The sequence below is a fragment of the Boeremia exigua genome, assembly GCF_020726555.1.
Source record: "Boeremia exigua strain MPI-SDFR-AT-0100 chromosome Unknown C7974scaffold_2, whole genome shotgun sequence".
Classification (NCBI taxonomy): domain Eukaryota; kingdom Fungi; phylum Ascomycota; class Dothideomycetes; order Pleosporales; family Didymellaceae; genus Boeremia; species Boeremia exigua.
Genome location: NW_025763519.1, coordinates 248,697 through 267,602, shown reverse-complemented (window position 1 = coordinate 267,602; position 18,906 = coordinate 248,697). Strand labels below are relative to the sequence as shown.

The 18,906-nt window shown below is 57.2% G+C and overlaps 7 protein-coding genes across 7 annotated transcripts; 3 read left to right on the top strand and 4 right to left on the bottom strand.

Annotated features, from left to right (window-relative positions):
* The first annotated feature begins 145 nt into the window (after window positions 1-145).
* Window positions 146-3,359, top strand: C7974DRAFT_350222 (uncharacterized protein). Its single transcript, XM_046139455.1, has 2 exons — window positions 146-362; window positions 411-3,359. The coding sequence occupies exons 1-2, from the start codon at window positions 186-188 to the stop codon at window positions 3,033-3,035; spliced, it is 2,802 nt and encodes a 933-aa protein (XP_046001025.1). The 5' UTR covers window positions 146-185; the 3' UTR covers window positions 3,036-3,359.
* A 602-nt stretch (window positions 3,360-3,961) lies between these two features.
* C7974DRAFT_408625 (uncharacterized protein) lies at window positions 3,962-5,305 on the top strand (the record flags this gene model as incomplete). Its single annotated transcript, XM_046143340.1, has 1 exon — window positions 3,962-5,305. One exon carries the CDS (start codon window positions 3,962-3,964, stop codon window positions 5,303-5,305), a length of 1,344 nt encoding a protein of 447 aa, XP_046001024.1.
* Window positions 5,306-5,663: 358 nt separating this feature from the next.
* C7974DRAFT_372027 (uncharacterized protein) lies at window positions 5,664-6,247 on the bottom strand (the record flags this gene model as incomplete). The annotated part of the gene is made up of 2 exons (XM_046140048.1): window positions 5,664-6,163; window positions 6,217-6,247. 2 exons carry the CDS (start codon window positions 6,245-6,247, stop codon window positions 5,664-5,666), a joined length of 531 nt encoding a protein of 176 aa, XP_046001023.1.
* Window positions 6,248-6,505: 258 nt separating this feature from the next.
* On the top strand, window positions 6,506-9,186 carry C7974DRAFT_384708 (uncharacterized protein). The gene has a single exon (XM_046140875.1). It carries the CDS (start codon window positions 6,715-6,717, stop codon window positions 8,878-8,880), a length of 2,166 nt encoding a protein of 721 aa, XP_046001022.1. The 5' UTR covers window positions 6,506-6,714; the 3' UTR covers window positions 8,881-9,186.
* C7974DRAFT_468480 (uncharacterized protein) lies at window positions 9,187-12,884 on the bottom strand. The gene is made up of 2 exons (XM_046146398.1): window positions 9,659-12,884; window positions 9,187-9,594 (listed from the first exon to the last, which is right to left on the bottom strand). Exons 1-2 carry the CDS (start codon window positions 12,766-12,768, stop codon window positions 9,459-9,461), a joined length of 3,246 nt encoding a protein of 1,081 aa, XP_046001021.1. The 5' UTR covers window positions 12,769-12,884; the 3' UTR covers window positions 9,187-9,458.
* Window positions 12,885-13,476: 592 nt separating this feature from the next.
* On the bottom strand, window positions 13,477-16,373 carry C7974DRAFT_446357 (uncharacterized protein). Its single transcript, XM_046145593.1, has one exon. It carries the CDS (start codon window positions 16,190-16,192, stop codon window positions 13,637-13,639), a length of 2,556 nt encoding a protein of 851 aa, XP_046001020.1. The 5' UTR covers window positions 16,193-16,373; the 3' UTR covers window positions 13,477-13,636.
* A 375-nt stretch (window positions 16,374-16,748) lies between these two features.
* On the bottom strand, window positions 16,749-17,940 carry C7974DRAFT_93956 (uncharacterized protein). Its single transcript, XM_046147557.1, has one exon. The coding sequence runs from the start codon at window positions 17,835-17,837 to the stop codon at window positions 16,902-16,904; it is 936 nt and encodes a 311-aa protein (XP_046001019.1). The 5' UTR covers window positions 17,838-17,940; the 3' UTR covers window positions 16,749-16,901.
* Between the last annotated feature and the right edge of the window lie 966 nt (window positions 17,941-18,906).

Here is an 18,906-nt window from a genome sequence, read left to right as displayed (position 1 = left end):
CACGCGACGCGTCTGGAGCTAACCCTGCAGAGCTAAAGTGTTTCCGCCGCAGTGAGCCACAGATGAGCCACAGATGAGCCACCGCTAACAAGACCCACTTTTATTTTCATCTCGAAAGTTGCGGGCGCGACAGTGCAGCGGCTCGAGAAGACCTCGCACAGCAAACAATCGGCCTCGCAACCACAATGTCGTCCGACAAGGAAATCGGCGCGCCGTTTACTCTGGCCTCGCTGTCAAAGCCCGTGAGCTCCACGCACGGCCGCATCCACGCAACTGGCGTTTGCAGCCTCAGCGGCATCAAGAAGAGGAAGCGCACAGAAATTGTTGTTGGCGTGGAGGGCGAATGTATCAGCATCTACAGCGTATGATGATCTCTCGGTCATTTCAAGACTTTTCTAACCTATTTCCAGCTGCAAAACCCACAGCTCGTCACTTCATATGCGCTCCCGCCCAGCGCATCTTTCACAGCCGCCCCATATTCGACATACCGCAAGGGCTCGTCCAAGACACCCGCTCACCGCTTCACCTACGCCTCTGTTATCGAGTCCACTGCGGGCGCAAAGTCACAGCTCGTCTGCTTCCACGAGACCATCCTCGGCGACAATGCAGAGACTGCGAAGACCTCGTACACGCCCTCGAATGGCTCGCGCGTCTCCACCATCGAGTCGCTTCCTGTCGCAGGTAGCGGTTCGAGCAAGGGTTCGGTTCATGACGTGCTTGCGACATTTGAGAACGGGGACGTCATCTGCTTGTCTGCAGATTTGTCAACCGTCCGCTGGATCGCGAACTTGAAGGCAGCGGGTTCGCAGAAGAGCGAGGATTTCAAGATTGAAAATGTCACCCTTTCGACTGCCCGTAACGTGACAAGAGGCCTACTGCGTAGTAGAGAGGATATCGCAGCTTTGCTGAGCTCCGAATCAAACAGCGCTTCTGACCTCTTGGAACTCACCCAAATTCTTTGCGTAATTGGCCAAAACGCGAACGGATCTAGGGTTCTGCAGCTGTTGCAGGTGCAGCCTCGGAACGCCGACCTGCCTTCAACTCAGATCCAGCCTCTGAAGCACCTGCTGTCCATCAGTCTACCGAAGCCTTCAAGCATACTGCTTCGCACAGACTCGACTGCCACATACTCCCTCCATGCTACCAGCGGCGCCCTGCACATTTTGGTCGATGGTGGCATCATCTCCTACGATCTCTCAGGGACAGTACCAAACATCAACTCTGAGCTTCTACTCAACGAAGCCAAGATCGACTCTTTCTTGCGCATCTCTCAAGATGTTGTCTTTGCGACAGCTCCAGGCTCATGCCATGCGTTCGATGTCAAATATAATTCCCTGCAGGCCTATTTACCGCTGGCTACTACTCTCTCTTCTGACGATGCAGCATCCAAGAAGCGAAAGCACGCTCAGCCAGATACTGAGACAGCAGCTACACCACATTTGGTAGCATACTACGCAGAACTTGGCCTTGTCGTAGCCGTACGCGACGACGAACTCCTCGGCATGCAGTATGGCGGCACTAACGCGCGAAAGCGCGTTAAGACTGAAGGCACCTTACTCATCGACGCGCTGGGCAAAGGCCTTGCCAAGCCAAAGGCTGGTGCAGAATCAGCCAAGTGGTTAGACAGGAAAGAGAAGCTAGACCGTTACGCTTCAAAAAGCAAGATTGCTAAGTTCGAGGGTGTTCTCGCTTCATGCTTGGGTATCCCATTGGAGAAGAAGACAGACGCACAGACCAAACAAGAGAACGAGGTACAGGGCGGGCCTTTGACCAATGGAGTAGGCCCGAGCATACCGAAAGAGGATGCTAAGGTCGTTGAGCAGGCCGACGATGAGGCTGCCGAGGATCAATTGAGGAAGTGGAACATTCCTTCGGCTATTCCGGAGTCGCAACGGCAATTACACCGTCAACACGCTCTGTATGCGCTCAGCAAGATCTTCGTTTTCGAAGGAACCACACTGAAGGTCGCGTTCTTCCCACCCAACGTCTTCCAGTGGCTGCTACAGATCGGCCACCTGACCAAGGAATCCATCCGCCGGGCGCTCCTGGATGAAACTCCTGAGTCCGCTCATGTCGTACCCAAGATTACAGATGGCGATATCGTGAAAGCTATCGTGGCTTTTGACCCAGAACTTCACCTCCTCTCCGCCGTGCTCAACCACAAGCATTTCCTACCGATCGGTGAAGTCGTCGAAGCCATTCGCCTCCTTACGCAAAGTCTCGATGACAAGCCTTCAACATCCGAGGACACTACCAAACTGCTCACTAATGGCACTGTCTCAGCAGAATCGGACATGGACGTCGACGTTGAGCTGGACGCTGCGACAACAGAAGTCGACCACGCCCTAACTGTTCTGTCCAACGGCGTCTCCATCCGCAGCAACACTCTGCGCCCCGCGCTCACCCGCCTGCACACCTTCCCCGCGCCCCTCATCGGCCCAACACTGCGCTCCGCCCTGCCACGACGAGACCTCGAGTCGCTGATCCGTCTACTGCACTTCGAGCTCAAGAACGGCGGCTGGTCCTCGCAATACGACTTCATCGACCCCGAAGCCTCCAACGACGACAGCCCAGACGACCATGCGGTGACCATCATCGCCTCGCTCCTATCTAGCGTCCTTGACGCCATCGGCGCAGGGGCCTGGCTAGCCGCAGTCGGCAGCCCGGCAGATGCCGACTCCGGCAAGGACATCATCGATGCCCTCCACGCCGATTGCTCAGAGGCCCTCAACGGCTTCTGGGAAGCGCGCTACATGCGCGGCTTGCTCGGCGAGTTTCTGCGCTACGCGGCCAACGCGCCGAAGTCGCAGAAGCCGTCTACCAAGAGCCTAGAGAACCAGGGCAAGCCATTTGCTGTTGCAGGTGTCAAGGAGGATGACTTGCCAATGCTGCCGCTTGGTGGGCGTGGTGACATGGGGATTGAGAAGACGAAGCAGGGTAAGGGCGGCAGGCGCGAGGAGAGGAGCAAGCGCGAGATTGGTATGCTTATCAGCAAGAAGGTGCCGAAGTACAGTTTCGAGAGGATTGTGGTCTGATTGGGCGTTGAGACTTTGCTTGCATATGTAAATAGCGAATCGATGACCGGCATCCGGCCTTTGCTGTTGACGTTTGTCTTGCTTGATTTCTGGCACAGCCTTCCAGTGTTGACTTTCGAAAGTTGCGATTAAAAAGCTTGCACACGCGTTGTATATTCCTGACCGCCTATATCTTGAGGCTCGACAATACCAACAAAGACTTTTGGTCCGATTAGTAATCTCACATATTGGAGCGTATATGCTCGACAGGAATTATGTGCTTCCACTTTGCGGCTCATTGGCTGCGAGAAGCGATTGGAGTCCACAAACTCTGTGGTGCGATTGGCTCATTGTGCATCGACTCGTTCCTTTCTTCAGCCTCGTACAACCTTATTTCTTCTTCCGTCTACATCGACTGCAAATTCAACCTTGGCGCTACCATCGTACGTCTCGCATTTCCAGTTGGTTTGTAATCGCACATACTACTACACCACTATTTAAATCCACTACCTATTAGCCCCGCGAAAACAGCCAATCACCAGCAAGTACCCCGTACCTGCCTGCGGCAGTGCCTCACTCGATCGCCGGCTAACCTACCATCTCGCCGAGATCAGCTTTCCCGCAATGCGTTTCGACTCTTCTACCCGACCGTGCCACAGCGGTGAAGACCCTGGAAAAGGAAATGTGTGGACTGACATGACGTCTTCTTGACCCCTACCGGCAATAGCGCACACAACATCTGCAACACGCCCGCAACACGTCGAAGCCTCGGGAATGGACGGCCAATGTGTTTGATTTGTAAGTGCAATTGTTCGGGGACAGTTAAAGGGAGCTGCTTGGAGTCCCTATTTCTTCAATAATCACATTTTTAGTTGCAATTATCGTTTTTAAGTCACTATACCCCATTAGACCACCCAACTTTTACATTCAATTCACAACCACAAAAAATGGCGCCATCAGTGAGATACGAGTCCGACTCCAAGGATGCCTCCCCTCTGGGCCAGCCTCTCAAGTTCGAGTTCTCGGGGCAGACAGCACCTAACCGTTTCCTGAAGGGAGCTATGACTGAGCGTATCTCCAGCTGGGACCCCGAGAACCTCGAGGCGCGCGGTGTACCTTCCAAGAACCTCATCAACTTGTATAGGAGATGGGGCGAGGGCGGTATTGGCCTCATCCTGTCCGGCAACATCATGATTGAGTACGATCATCTCGAAGCCGCCGGCAACCCCATCATCCCTCGCGGGTCCGAGTTCTCGGGTGAGCGCTTCGAGGCGTTCAAGGAGATGGCCACAGAAGCAACCAAGCATGGCTCTCTGTTTGTCGGCCAGGTTTCCCACCCAGGACGACAGGTCGAGTCGCGAATCCAGAAGAACCCTGTTTCTGCCAGTGACATCCAACTCAAGGGCGACGTCATGGGCATGACCTTCGAGCAGCCCCGCGCCGCAACTGACGAGGACATCGCCAACATCATTGAGGGCTTCGCCCACGCTGCCGAGTACCTCGAGAAGGCCGGCTACAGCGGCATCCAGTTGCACGGCGCCCACGGCTACCTGATCGCCCAATTCCTCTCCCCCACCACCAACCACCGCACCGACAAATACGGCGGCTCGATTGAAAACCGCGCCCGCCTCATCGTTGAAATCACAAACGCAATCCGCGCCCGCGTCTCCCCCTCCTTCATCGTCGGCATCAAGCTCAACTCGGTCGAGTTCCAGGACAAGGGCTTCAACCCGGACGAAGCCAAGCAGATCTGCTCGATCCTGGAAGCCAACGGCTTCGACTTCGTCGAGCTGTCCGGCGGCACGTACGAGAAGCTCGCGTTCGGGCACCAGCGCGAGAGCACGCGCAAGCGCGAGGGCTTCTTCCTGGAGTTCGCCGAGACTATTGTGCCCGTGCTGTCCAAGACCAAGACATACATCACCGGCGGCTTCAAGACGGTCGGCGCCATGGTGAGCGCGCTCGACACGGTGGACGGCGTTGGGCTCGCTCGCCCGCTCGCCCAGGAGCCGCGCTTGTGCAAGGATATCCTCGAGGGCCGCGTCGCGGGCGCGATCAAGCAGGCCATCGACGACAATGACTTCGGTATGACGAATGTGGCCGCCGGCACGCAGATGCGCCAGGTCGGGAAGGACCAGGAGCCGATTGATCTCAGTCGGCAGGAGAACTTGGATGCGTTTAAGAAGGATATGGGCGCGTGGGGGGCGAAGATGGCGCAGGACAAGGAGCTGCGGCACTATGGGTACATTGATCTTGAGACTGCGCAGGCGGTGCCGTATGGTGCTGCGGCGTAGAGTGTTGGAGGTGTAGATGTAGAAGTAGATTCTAGACACGAGTAATGAGACATGAGGTCGTTTCAAGTATCTCGCAGATTCACACATGAAAGTGGAGAATTGTCTTTCGCGACGTGGTTGTGATTAATCCCAGACACTCGTTTGCAGATGGCTGTGGTCTGCCCACTGTACCTGCTCAGCAAGGAACAGTCCGCTGCAAAGTGACTACTTGAGCTCCAGGCCATTCAGGATTCTCAGTCACCCTCCTCAACCGAGCTGCTCAAGCTGCTCATGGCCATGACAAACACCAACAAAGCGACCAGCGGGTAAAAGATCATATCTCATCAGTCCCAAGACCGGGTATCTAACTCTTCCTCCCTCACAACATCTCATCCCCCCCGTCCACCACCGCACCCTCCTGCACCGCCGCCCCCTGCACCTCCGGCACCTCCGCCATCCCCACATCCCCCACCGCACCCCCCTCCACCTCACTCCTCACCTTCTTCCCCTTCTTCGCCTTCACCTTCTTCCCCTCCACCCCCTCCTCCTCCCCCTCCTCAACATCCTCCCACTCATTAATATCCTCCCACCCCTTAGCCCGCCCCTTAATCGCCGCCGCCTTGACAATACTCTTCTCGCGCTTCAGCGCCCACTTATCCATATCATCTGCAGCGCGCTCCATGGCTTTCTCGGCGCGCACGCGCTGCGCGCGCGTTGTTTTGGCGGGCTTCTTGCGGATGCCGCTGGGCGCGCTGAGGACGTGGTGCGCGGGTGTCGGTTTGGCGGGTTTCGCGGGGGTGCTGGTCGGTGAGGTGGGCTTGGGGAGTGGGATCGAGGGCGAGGCGGCGCGGCGCGCGGCGCGGGAGTGCGGGGTGACTTCTGCAGGGGGGTTAGAGGGGGAAGGAAGTGGTTTTGGGAGGGGGGGAGGGTACGCTTCTTCTTGAGTTTGGCGGTTTTGGCCATTGTGAGGTGCGGTGTGGGAGGTGTGGGAGGTGTGGTTTGGGGTGGTTTGGTGTGGTTCGGTAGGCAGGCTGCGGCTGTCACGCGTGTAGTGGCTCGTGGGGTCAAGAGAATTGGAAAATTCAGTGGTGAACAGCGGTACTGCGCTGTTGTCCCAGAGTTGCAAAGACCCCTCCGACACCACTGAGACTTTTTTGTGGGGCGTAGGGCTGGCGGCTGGCGGCAGCGGACCCTTGCGCCATCACAAGCTTTGCGCCCACCCTTCACCGCGCGCCGCCCTCGCTTCGTCTCTCCCACACCACCGGCGCTGTCTTCATGTTGGAAGCCGACGCTTCGCCTCTGTGTTTGCTGTGTCTCATGCGCTGGCCCGAGGGTTGAGCCGCTCTTTGTCTCATTCCGCCTGCTGTCCCTTAAATATTGGAGCCCTTCTCCACCCACCCACCCACCCAGCACGCCTGCTAGCAGTGAGCATGAGCCACAACGACTACCTGACGTTCGAAGAATTCAACCGCCGCTCGGCCACGCCGCACGCCCACACCACCCCCGCCGCCGTCGGCATCGCTGTCATCGCCGGCGTCGCAACCCTCCTCAAATTCCTCGACTTCCTAGGCTACCCGGTCTGGTTCTGGACGCGCCAGCTCGCCCACAAGATGGCTCTTGAACTCGTGCGCGCCGTGTCGCCCGCGCCGTCGCTCGACTCCGTGGCCAGCGACGACTCCACGCAGAGCGGCGGCATGATGGGGAGCCTGTTTGGCATGGGCGCGAGCGCGCTGTCCAAGGGCGTGCGCGGCGTCACCAGCGCCCTGTCACGCGGCCCCAGCGACGTGCCGCCCGGCCTGGGCAACTACGACAACTCGTGCTACCAGAACAGCGTCATCCAGGGCCTGGCCTCGCTGCCTTCACTGCGCGACTACCTCGAGAAGACGGCCGCCGAGCACGCGGCGCTCGCGAGCGACTCCACCAACGGCGCCCTGCTCGAGATGATCAGCCAGCTCAACGACCCCGAGAAGCGCGGCCAGCACTTTTGGGTCCGCGGGAAGCTCAAGTCGATGAGCACCTTTACGCAGCAAGACGCGCAGGAGTATTATTCGAGGATCCTCGACGAGTTGGACAAAGAGGTCAAGAAGGCCACCAGCAGTAAGAGACGCACATCTGTCTCGTGGATTGAGACCGCGAAGAGCCTTAGCTTACCAGAACCAGGCGACAAGGAGAAGAGCGACAAGGGCGTGGTTGACGAGAAGAGCGAAGCGCCGGAAGCGCCAAAAGCCTCTCCCATTCCGCTGGAAGGCTCGCTCGCACAGCGTGTTGGCTGCACCACGTGTGGCTACTCCGAGGGCCTGTCGCTCATCCCCTTCAATTGCATCACAGTGTCGCTCGGGCGGTCCCGAGCCGGGTACGACGTTCGCGAGTTACTCGACGAGCACACCCATCTCGAATACATCGAAGGCGTCGAGTGCTCCAAGTGCACACTACTAAAGCTGAAGAGCACGCTCGCGCCGCTAGCAGCGAAAATGGGCCCCGATTCGCCCTTTGCTGCACGCCTACGGGCTGTCCAGGAAGCCCTTGACGACGAGGACCTGAAGGACACCACTCTGACAAAGACACTCAACATCCCAAAGAAGAACTGGGTCAAGAGCGAGAAGTCGAAGCAAGTCGTCGTCGCCAGAGCGCCGAAGTCGCTCGTCCTCCACATCAACCGCAGCATCTTCGACGAGGAGACATACTCGCAGTACAAGAACAACGCCGGCGTCGCGTACCCAGCAGTCCTGGATCTGGGCAAGTGGTGTCTGGGCGCGCAGCCGAGCGGCTCGCAGAAACCCGATCTCGACCCCAAGACCGAGGAGTGGCCGCGCGACCCGACGGAGTCTATGCTCGCCGGCGCGGACCTGTCTGCGCCCTCGCCCTTCCAGTACAAGCTACGCGCTGCCGTCACTCACTTTGGCACCCACGGCAATGGTCACTATGTCTGCTACCGGTCGCATCCAAAGCCCGTCCGCAAGGCGCCAGAAGAGACAAAAGAGACTGCAGAAAACGACGAAGACGCAGAGGTCGCTGATGAGGCCGCCGAGGACGTAATTGAGGAGGAGCAACAGCAAGAAGAAGAGGAAGAGGAGCAAGTGAAGGAGGAAGACCCCGCCCCCCTCGAAGAGCAATGGTGGCGCTTCAGCGACGACACCGTCTACGCCATCTCCGAACGCGAAGCGCACCAGGGCAACGTCTTCATGCTGTTCTACGAGCGCATCGACGCCGACTGCTCCCCCGCCCCGCCGCCCCAAACATCCGAAACACCAACCCTCACCGCCGACGCCGAAACGGAAGCACTCGAACCCGTTGAGCTCCCGCTCCAGCCCGCATCCCCCCTCATCCCCCCCGAGTCCGCACCCGCAGCTCCACACGCCCAACAAACGCCCCCCGCAGCATCCGCGTCCGCCCCCGCGCCCCGCGACCCCAGCGAATCAAGCGATCCAGACCCGGACTCCGACGACGCCGAACCCACAACCACCGGCGCCGCCTCCACCGCCCCGCGCGCCTCCACCCTGCCCCAGCTGTCGCCACACACCATGCGCACAGCCGGCAACGCCGCGGCGCGCGGGCAGGGGAGTCGCGCGAGTCTGCCGCTTGTTAGTGCGTCGTAGGCGTGTTTTGGGGGTCGTAGACGAGAAAGAAAGAAAGAGAGAGAGTTCGATGGCGTTGAAGGAAAAAGCGAGAACAGAGGAACAGAGGCAGAGGCCCCGCGATTCAGCGAATATACATTGTTGCCCGCGCGACTGCGGTTGCTGGGTGTGAGTGATGCGGCCTGGCTTGGCTTGTGGGGTTTTGGGTGCCTGTTTGCCCGGTGCGCTGGGTCAGGCGGCGTCGGCATCGGCGTTGGCGTTGGCGTTGGTTGGTTTTTGGGGGTGCTTGGGTGGAATGTCAACTGATATACGAGACGGGATGGGTGGGCGGGATCGTGGCGTGTTCTGCGTGTCGTTTTGTGCGTAGTTTGCGAATGTGGATTATTGTTCGAAATGTGCGGGTTTTGTGGAGTGGTGGTGTGGTGTAGACTGTAGTGTATCTTGTCGTACTCCACTGTGAGTGCGAATGCACGTGCAATAGCAATACGGGTGTTGGGACCTCAAAATTAAATATGCTACTGTGCAGCCGCGCGCTGCGTGAATCCTGCATGCTCTACTCCTCTGCTCCGGCACCCTCCTGCGTACCTCGCCACACTCCCCTACTCCACCTTACTCCTCGCGCCCCCACTCCCCTGGCTCGCACCCTTAACCAGCGTCTCCGCCGACGTATTCCCACTCCCCGTACTCACCACATGGAACGAGAAATCCAGCTCGCCGACGAGTTTCCGCACCGCCCTATCACGTGTTAGCATTAACCCTCCCTACCAAGAAGCCTAGATCGACGGAGTGCACGACTTACTTCAACAGTTTCTCGATATCCATACTAATGCACTGCGTACTAATCGCCATGACCGCAAACGCCGCATACCCGGGCTCCGCAATATGCCTCAGCGACAGGATATCCGCGTCGACGGCCTGCAGCTGCCGCGACAGGTGGTAGTTCTGGGGTGCCTTGAGGTACGGCGGCAAGGGCTGGCCGTTCTGGATCGCCGAGGAGAGCAGCGAGAGAAGTGTTGTGATCTCGTGGCTCGTCACGTTGGCGTCCGCGGTCACGCGGCGGAAGTCCGTGAACCACTGCGGACTGGCCTGCAGGGGGTCGGGGGAGGGCGCCGCGGCGGAGGGCGAGGGGGGGTCCGAGGACGGGTTGAGGACCGGGTGGGTGAAGGCCTGCGACGCGTAGCCGAGCAGCGCGGTGTAGTTCACGATGTTGTTCACGAGGCCGATGATAGCGGCGTAGTCGTCTGCGGGAAAGCGGCCGCCGAGCGGGAACTCGAACTTCACGAAGCTGGAGTGCATTTTGAGGGCCTGCAGGGTGAGCATTTGCTTTGCGAAGACCTTGTTGCGGGCCTTGTTGAGCATGAAGCCGGGTGAGGTCTTGTCGTTTTCCTCGTCGCCTGTGTCGCCGCGGATGCGGGCGAGCATCTGCTCGTGCATGATGGAGTAGAAGTTTGCGCTGAGGTAGAGCGCGCCGCCGAGTTTCTGGCGCAGCGCCGAGTGCTCGGTGATCGGGAAGGGGAAGACGGTCCAGAAGAAGGCGACAGCTAGACCGCCGACGACGGTGGCGAGGCGGTAGGGCCCAAGTTGGTAGATGGGGTATGCGGGCTGGCCGGTTGTGGTTGCGGCTTGGACGCCGATCTTGCGGACTTGCAGTTCGTAGCCTACAATCATGGTGACTGTGACGACGCTGATCATGCCGACAATCACGAGGTCCATGCGCTTGAGCGGGATGTAGAAGCCGATAGCAACGAAGAGCCACACGAGGGGGATGATGCCGCCTGTTTGTTCGTTTGGGATGTACCAACACAGCCAGGCCACGAGCATGGCGACCGCAGTGCCGGCGATTCGGAGGATAAACTGGAAGATTGCCTGACCAGCGGTTGGTGTCATAGAGATAGCGACCATAATCATGGCCCACACCAAGCGCTGCTCGACGAAGAAGACTTGCGTGTCGCGCAGGAAGGCAATGACGCCAATCGACATAGTCGCGCACGCAGCACGGAACCCAAAGGCCGACTCAGAGGAGCGAAAGAAGCCCGCACACGCGCGGACCGCGTCACCGAACTTCTCCCAGGCATTCCTAGGAGGCAGATGCTCGGGGTCCTTTTTGCTCTTGTATGCCTCGCCCATGAAGATGGTAGTGTTGTTTCGATCGAAGCCGGCAATGGTAGTCTCATCATCGTGATTCGAGTCTTGAGGCGCGAAGATGCTACTGAGCCATTTTTTCAGACGTCTGCCACCAGGATTGATGACCTTGTTCTTAGCTGTTGCCTGATCGTGCTCATCGGCGAATTTGACGAACGCGATGATGGCGCGGTTGACCGAGTTAAGAAGGAAGATGACGTAGAGAAGGATGTAGAGTTGTCTTTGGTCGCGTTTTCGTGTAGTAATGCTGGGAAGGCGTTTGAGTGTCTCCTCATCAATCTGATCTGGACGTGAGAAGTAGTCGGCGCTGAGTTTGATGCCCTTGCTTTCAATCCAGTGACGAAGCGTGGGCTCCTTCGTGCTGTAGAAGATATTGGCCTGCTTCTCCATGTACTCAGCGAAGTTTTTGTCGCCAGGCTTCACCGTGTCGCCCTTCGCTTCTGTGTCGTCCTGGTTCTGGCCCTTCTTCTTCTTAGGGGTTTTTACGAACTGCATTCTGAGCATAATGTGGGTGAGGCCTTCATCCATCACTTGCATAATGTGATCGAAGGGTTCGTGGACGTACGAAAACAGCTCGTTCCACTCGCCAATGGTCTTTTGGCGCATGCTGTCGTCGTGCTCAGATATGTTCTCGTCGTTCCAGTGGTTGATCTCCTTTGCCCGTTTGAACAAATCCATGACGGAGCCAAGACCGAGGATGGGCATCATGATCGCTCGCAAGTGCTTGAACATGGCTTCCAGATCATCTGGCGTGAGCTTGCCATACGCGACCTCCCTCTTAGCGAACGCAAGATCGGCAGTAAGCTTTCCGTGCAACTCCTGCAGAGCTCCGATCGTCTTCTCTACTGCGACAACCTCGGGCCTGGCCTTTGGCTTGCCGTCCTTGTCTGCATCATCACCACTCTCGGCGCCGGAAATCGGCACCGGCCCAAACATATCCGAACCTTCCAGGGTATGGATGTAGTTTCTGTGCGCTCCAATTGCTGCCTTCAGTAGCGCAAGATACCCAGTCATCTCCTTCCCCACGACCGTCCGGCAGGTGACTGGGAAGATCAGAAGGCTTACAGCGGTAGCGATAGCGAACCCAGCAAGGAAAGTCACGAGCAGACGCTTGATGAACGATTCACACTGCGCGGGTGTCGTAAAAAGAAATCCAGACGTCGCTGCAACATTGACAAATATCGAGTAAAGGATCGTCGGAAACGCCAGTTGGGGGAACTTCGCCTTGAGCGTGTTGACAATATAGATCTGGAAGAACAGCCACACACCAAGGACCGATGACTGCGAGGCGTTGTATCTTGCTGGCGGGGCGCCAGCCACCGTTGTGTGCTCGCGCGCCTTGACAGCAGACCACACCATCAACAACGCAACAGCTGCGCCAACGCAGGTGCTGAGGATGTTCATAGTCATCGTCTGGATGAACTTGGCTCTTGGCATGATGCAGAAGCCGAGAATTGAGACAATGGCCATGAGATATCCCAGGGTCGTGAACTCCCGCGCCACCATGTCGGCCTCGTACATGGCAAGCGCTATCGTCGGTGGGAGCGCAGCTTTGGCCATCATTATGAGCGTCCCGGCATCGAGTCCCAGCTTGTCCCATTTCTTTTTGAATTTCCCAGGCTCTTTCTTCTTCTTTTCCTCCTCTTTCGCATCGTCTACGGCCGGGGTGCTTTGCTGGTAGTGGTTGGTGTTCTCACGTGCCGCATCCGTCCCAGTCGCGCCTGTTTCTTCCTCATCCGGCAGCTTCCCATCGTGCTGGTTAGCCATGTTGTGGTGTTCTCGGTACCCTTCAAACTGACAAGAGACCGTTCAGTCTGGCGACACGTCGATTTGGACGCTTGAAACGTGAAGAGAATGCATGAAGCCGTTTAATTGAGGAAACCTCAACAAGCGTGCGTTCAAAAGGTCCGACGCTCCGCTGTCTAATTGACCCCGGCGTCTTTCCGGCAGGGCCATGACGTCGATCGCTGTCATCTCACTGGACAAGCATCCTGCCGAGACGCTATCTATCGCTTAGCGTGTATGCAGCTGCGGAGGTCGGCTCCTGTGCTTGCACCGCAGGCCCAACGTCAATGGCAAGGCGTTGTCAGCATCTTGCAAACTCGTGCTCATGTCTAGCTGAGCCTGTTTCCACTGCCTCGTACGACCGTTGTGTCTCAATGCTTAGGGCTAGTGAGGAGAACTCCAATTTTGTCATCGTATCGCTGTGGAGATCGCGCTTGGAGTCCGCCCTCGACCCCCTTTTCTACAATTCTACACATGAAGCAGATTCATTATGCAATAGTACGACGATCGATTCGTATCCTGAAGAATGAGGCCGGAGTGGCTAGTACCAAGAAGAATTCGGGATCTACACAACCAAGTCGGTTTGTTCTTGTGATTTGAGTATATGCTGCAAGCTAAACCATGTTCATATGTGGGCGTCTCATACAAGAGTCCACAAAATGCACAAGCCGTATTCTTACTATCGTTTCGAGGTTCAGCCCACGTCCTACCGGGTGCCTAGCAGCGAGTCCCTCAGCAACAAGTAAGGACTAAAAGAAAGCAAAGAAAGTATCTAGTCTATCAAGAAAATCGCAGGTCCAGATACATCCTTTGCCACTTCGACAAGCCGTGACCAAACGTACTACCAAAGCTACTCAGTGCACAGCGGCGAACACAGCCCTGGGTACTGAACGTGACCGCATCTCGACTCCCGCGCACAAGCACCACCGCACTCAACACGGCAGACACGCCTAGTACACGGACTCTGATCACCAGAACTGCACGCCGCACTTCCCGCACCACTCCACGACCAACCGCGAAACAGCTCGTCAGCATCCACGCACGACGTTTGCCCGCTATCCGCGTTCAGACGCGCACGGCAGCGAGGCTGAACATCGTTCCAGGCTTGCCAACACCCGTCCGGGTGCTCAGGCACCTCGAAATCAGGCACCTCCCACGCGGCCATCGGCGCTCCACCACCGTTATCAGGGCAGGCGAGGTCTGGTAGATCGATGCGAATCAGCTCGTCATTCACGGGGTCCGGGGTCTGGATGCCGAGGTACTCGCGGACGTCGAGGATGTGCATGATCTGGAAGACGGGGTCGTGCTTTACAGCGTCGTGAAACTGGGAGATGAGGCTTTGGTGTATCTGGGGGAGCATGGTGCCGGGGGGGAAGTGGTAGGTTGTTGTGCTCTGGGGGGTTGTGAGGAGGATGAGAGAGGTGCGGGGGAAGAAGTAGAAGGCGTGCGCTTGGATGGTTGGAGGTGGTAGAGAGGTTCTGGGCGCTTGGGGTGAGTCGAAGTTGTCTTGGGCTGGGGTTCTGTGGGTAGGTGAGCTGCGTTGATGTGAGCTGTGACTTATCTTTGTGCCGGCGTCTATGTTGCAGCATGCTGATAGCTCGCTAGAACCAGACATCGTCATATCAGTGTAGGTTGACTCCCCGTCACTCGCTCCAGACTCCATTGCTGCATCGTGTTTCTGCGAACTGGGCAACTGGGCTTGGAGATTCCTCGCCTCAGTCCACGCAGCGATCCGATCAGACTGCACTTCCCTGAGCTCTTCCTCGAGCCTCGCCTGTACATCCACAAGCCAAGCCACATCTTCGGCAAGACTATCATTCGTATCCCGCACCTCTCTGACTTGGTGCTCGAGGTAGCTATTCCGCATCTGCAATAGGCCGGCGAGTTGCATCCAAGCCTCTGTACATGGGGGCGGCGCGGTGTCACCACCTGTTTCTACACTCTGTCGGAGGAGGTCGTCGTAGAGACGCTCAAAGTTTTCTGCGAAGCTGCTGCGCCTGTGCTCGTAATCGCTCGAGGTGTCACATCCTCCACCTCTTAGCACGGGTATCGTGCTAAGCTGCACTTGTGGAGAGATTGTCTCTCCGATGCTCTTAAATGGAACGCCACACTCTGTCACTGTGGGTTCCAAGATGTCGTCTTTGAGCATACAATTGTCGCAGCTTGCAGTGCACTTCGGCGGACGTTGTGCTCCGCCGCGTGCTTCCGTCCGGACGTCTGCTGTGTCATCCAAATACTCGTGTGGCTTTGGAACAGACTGGTCAGTGGCCAAGGTCATCTCCGTTGCCGAATTTTTTTCACCACACCCCATCTCATCAACCCCAGAACAGCTCCTCTCCCTCCTCGCCCCCTCAAACATCCCATCCAATAGCCCCCCAAAAGCCTCCGCCAACCGGCTCATCCCCACACTAAACGCATACGTCTCCGGCAGCCCCAACTTCCCATACACCGCCAGTGCGCCCTCGATATTCTCCGAGATACCAAGCACAAGGCGGTGCTCGTAGTCTGTGATCGACAGCACGGGACGCTTGTAGGCCTCGAGCATGCACACTGTAGTGCAGAGGACAGCATAGTTGGCTTCTATGCTGCCAGGACTGTGAGTGAGCGCTGAGAGAAGGAAGAGAATTTGATGGGCTAGAATTTCGAGGGCAGCGAGGGGGGGTGGAGCGCGTGGGGCGAGGTCGCGGGTGACGGGGGCGGTGGCTGCGACGTTGGCTTTGCTGAGAAGACTCTCCTCGTGGAGTAGATTACAGTGCTTGTTGCACGGTGCACTACCATTCTCATCGTGAGATTCATGGGCAAGACAGAGCCTCAGAAACGCCTGGTCCAGATACGGCCCCAGCAGCTCCCTCAACTCATCCGGTGTATCGTGCCACAAATCAAGCAGCCCGGTCACTCGAACCATATTCTTCCCCATATTGGCGAGTGAATCGCGCTCATTATCGCTCTCGCTATGCTCGACCGCGCCGTCGGCGTAGGCATTCATGTCGTGCACCAGACTCACGCCAAGAGCGCGGACGGCATCGAGAGTCTGCTTGCCGGAGCCGAGCCACGAGACGAGAGTGTCTGTTTGCTGGCTTAGGGTCTCAATATTGACGGTGGGGATCAGACTAGTCTTGGTGGAAGGTTGAGGTGAGGAACGTGTCTCTGTGTGCAGATGGTTGGGCGTCTTGGGCTCTTCGGGTACAGGTTCCGACCCGATTGCATTCTCATCATCGAACTTGTCGAGACCATAAGTCGTGATGCCTTCTTCGATCTTCTCCCTGTCTTTATCGACACCAGTCCGTCCCTGCTCCATCCCATTCCCCATTTCCCGAGGCCCAGCAACACAATCCTCCAGCATCACAGCTGTTCGCCGAGAACTTTCGCACCTGTGACCCTGGTCGTCCAGGAGGTATGTGTCCATCTTCAAAGACCGGCGTAGCGTCAGGGGGGGCGTGGTGGTTGGAGTTGAATCGGTGATACTGAAGTTCCCAGGAAACTGCCACCCGTCAAGGAGCCACAAAGCGAGTCAATCAATTGACCTAGCTTTAGCAAATCTTCAGAGATGGTCACTTGCCCAGAATCCGTTACTGGAGAATCTATCGAGTTCTCAGTTTACGTGCACAACGATTTATACCTTAGACGTGGAGCCGGGCGTGAAGCCACACCGCAGTGACCGGCGCCCGCGAATTCAAGTAGCCCCGTCGTCTCGCAAACATGCTTTGAGCGACGTCCAAACGCCGCCACATCGTGGCTATGCGTTGACGGCCAGCAGCTCTGTGTGTTAGCATCAAACGCGGCGGCAGACAGAACATTCTTGCGAACATGAAGCAAGCGCAAAGAGCACGGAGACTGTGATGGTAGGAAGAAGTATTGTCTAGTATAGTGTAATATCACCGTGCTATGTATGCATCGTATATGTGTCGTGTCGTAAAGGCCGTGTGAACAGTCCGCTCTAGGAAAAGATACCTGGGTATACCGTGCGCAATCGAACGCCGCAGGAAGAGAGAAGGAAAGAAAGAAGAAGGGAGGAAAATAAAGTAGAAGAAGATATCGCTGGAAGTCGTTACCAAATCATGCTGTCACAAGACTGCAACAGCCACCCGATATTGATAACACCATGCATAGAACTTTTAGTGGGAGACGATCTCCTTCGCAGCACTTGAGCGACCACGCTCAATCTGCTCGACAGACATCTTCGAAGAGCCGGCCTCCGAAGTTTTCGTAGCGGCAATGAGGGCTTCGCGGTGGTCTCTGGCCATCTGTCGCATGGCAGCCTTGTCCTTCTCGTACTCGATGCTGCCATTACGCTTTGGACTAGCGCGGCGCGAAGCCGGCTGACTGTGCGTGGCCGAAGTCGTGTGGGAGGCCATGCGGATACTGCCGGGCCGTGTGCTAGAAACGCTGGGGCCGTCTCTGGTGCTGCCCGCGCGAGACGGGATGTAGAACTCGGAGCTGCGCGACTCCTGGCTCGCTCTGTCTGCGTCGCGCTCGAAGGACGACTGGCGTGAGTTGCTGCGGGAGTTGTTGCGTGAGCCGGCGAAGTTCGGATCGTCGCCCTTCAGCATCGGTCGGAATTGGCCTGTGCGCTGGCTGATGCACCACAGCTTGTAGGGACCGGGGATGAAAGTGCCTTCCTGGTCCCAGCAGTGCACCCAGGCAACGCCGTCATCGAGACGGAAGAACCCAACTTCGGTGTTCCTGCCCTTCTCGTTCTGGATAGTGCCATATCTCTTGCGGGCCTTGTAGTCATCCTCGAGCACATAGCGCTTTATGACACGTGACCAGTGGACAGAGACCGGACGAGAAAGCTTTTCGTACTCCTTAGGGGGATCCTGGGCTGCCTGTACTGGCCCTCCGTTGGCGGTTGTCTCTGGAAGATCATGTGCAGCTTCCTTCACTTTTGCGATCAAGTACCAGCCTCGACCTGGGATATACTCGTAGAGTCCTGGTGTGGGTTCCGCCCAGTGCTCGGTCTTCCGAATGGATCGTTCTTGCGTTTTGTTATCTCGGAACCATTTGTGTGGCGAGAAGAGTTTTTGCGTGGCCAAAAACAAATTCGGTGACATTGTGAAGTGGAAGTTGATGTGGTGGACTTGGACGGTTTTTCAAGAAACCGGTCAGCTCCAAGTGGAGTGGCTGTGGAGAAAGCAGTGGGGTGGCGTGCTTTGGACGGTGAAATGTTGCTGCGGCAGGGCAAGTGCGTGAGATGTCCGAATATAGTAATTTTTTTCACAGGACCTGAGTGATCAGGAGGCGCAATTCCTTGGTCGAATGTTCGATCGTCCGGATGGCGAATTCGTGGTCCGAGTGGCCGATGGTCGCCGATCCTGCGTGCAAAGCACGAGAGCAGTCCAGGAAAAGGCTGAGCGACCTTTTGTACGCTGTTCACCGATATTGTTGAAAGGAGTCTCGAGCTGCAGGTGTCAAGCTATTTAATGGACGGGAGCTAAAATAGTTTCAGGCTTGTGAGGAAAGATTTTCCCAGCGAAGGAAGGAAATTATCAGGGCGCTTCGACCGTTCCAAAGAACAAAGTAGTGCAGAAAGTGGGTCGGGTCGTCGACTCTTAGGTTCGGTGTTGGTGCAGGTAGGTAGTTCGCGTCGACATGGGGCTTACCGTGAGCTTCACATATGGGCGAAAGGCACAATCTGCTGCTCAGCATTCGTCATCACGCACCGCCTGATCAGCTTATCTCGGGCCCACGCTCCGGTTTCTTCCAGCTCTTGCTCTCACATATCGCGCGCATACTGCTGTTCTCGCGGTTCTTGCAAACAGTGCCTGCCCACAGCAGCCCCACTCGGGCCAATCAGGGCGCTCATCTCGCCCCGTGCGAGCACAGCACCAGATAAGCCGCCTAGTGTAGGACAATGATAAGGTAGGTGCTTGCGAGTGAAACTGCAGCAACGCAGTGTCAGGCACAGTGACAAGCATGGCGGTGTGGCAGCGAGCGGACGGCCAAGTCTCGAGTAGATGCGGGTGTTGAAGCGATGGTGGAGCTGTGCCTGACTAGTTAGCTGGCGGAGTGGTGCAAGCGCATCCGTAAGCGAGCCTGACGCCGAAACACTCCGCAGCTATGTGTGGACTCTGTGGAGTTCATGAACGATGTGTTGTCAACACTCCCTCGCTCTAAGCCAGG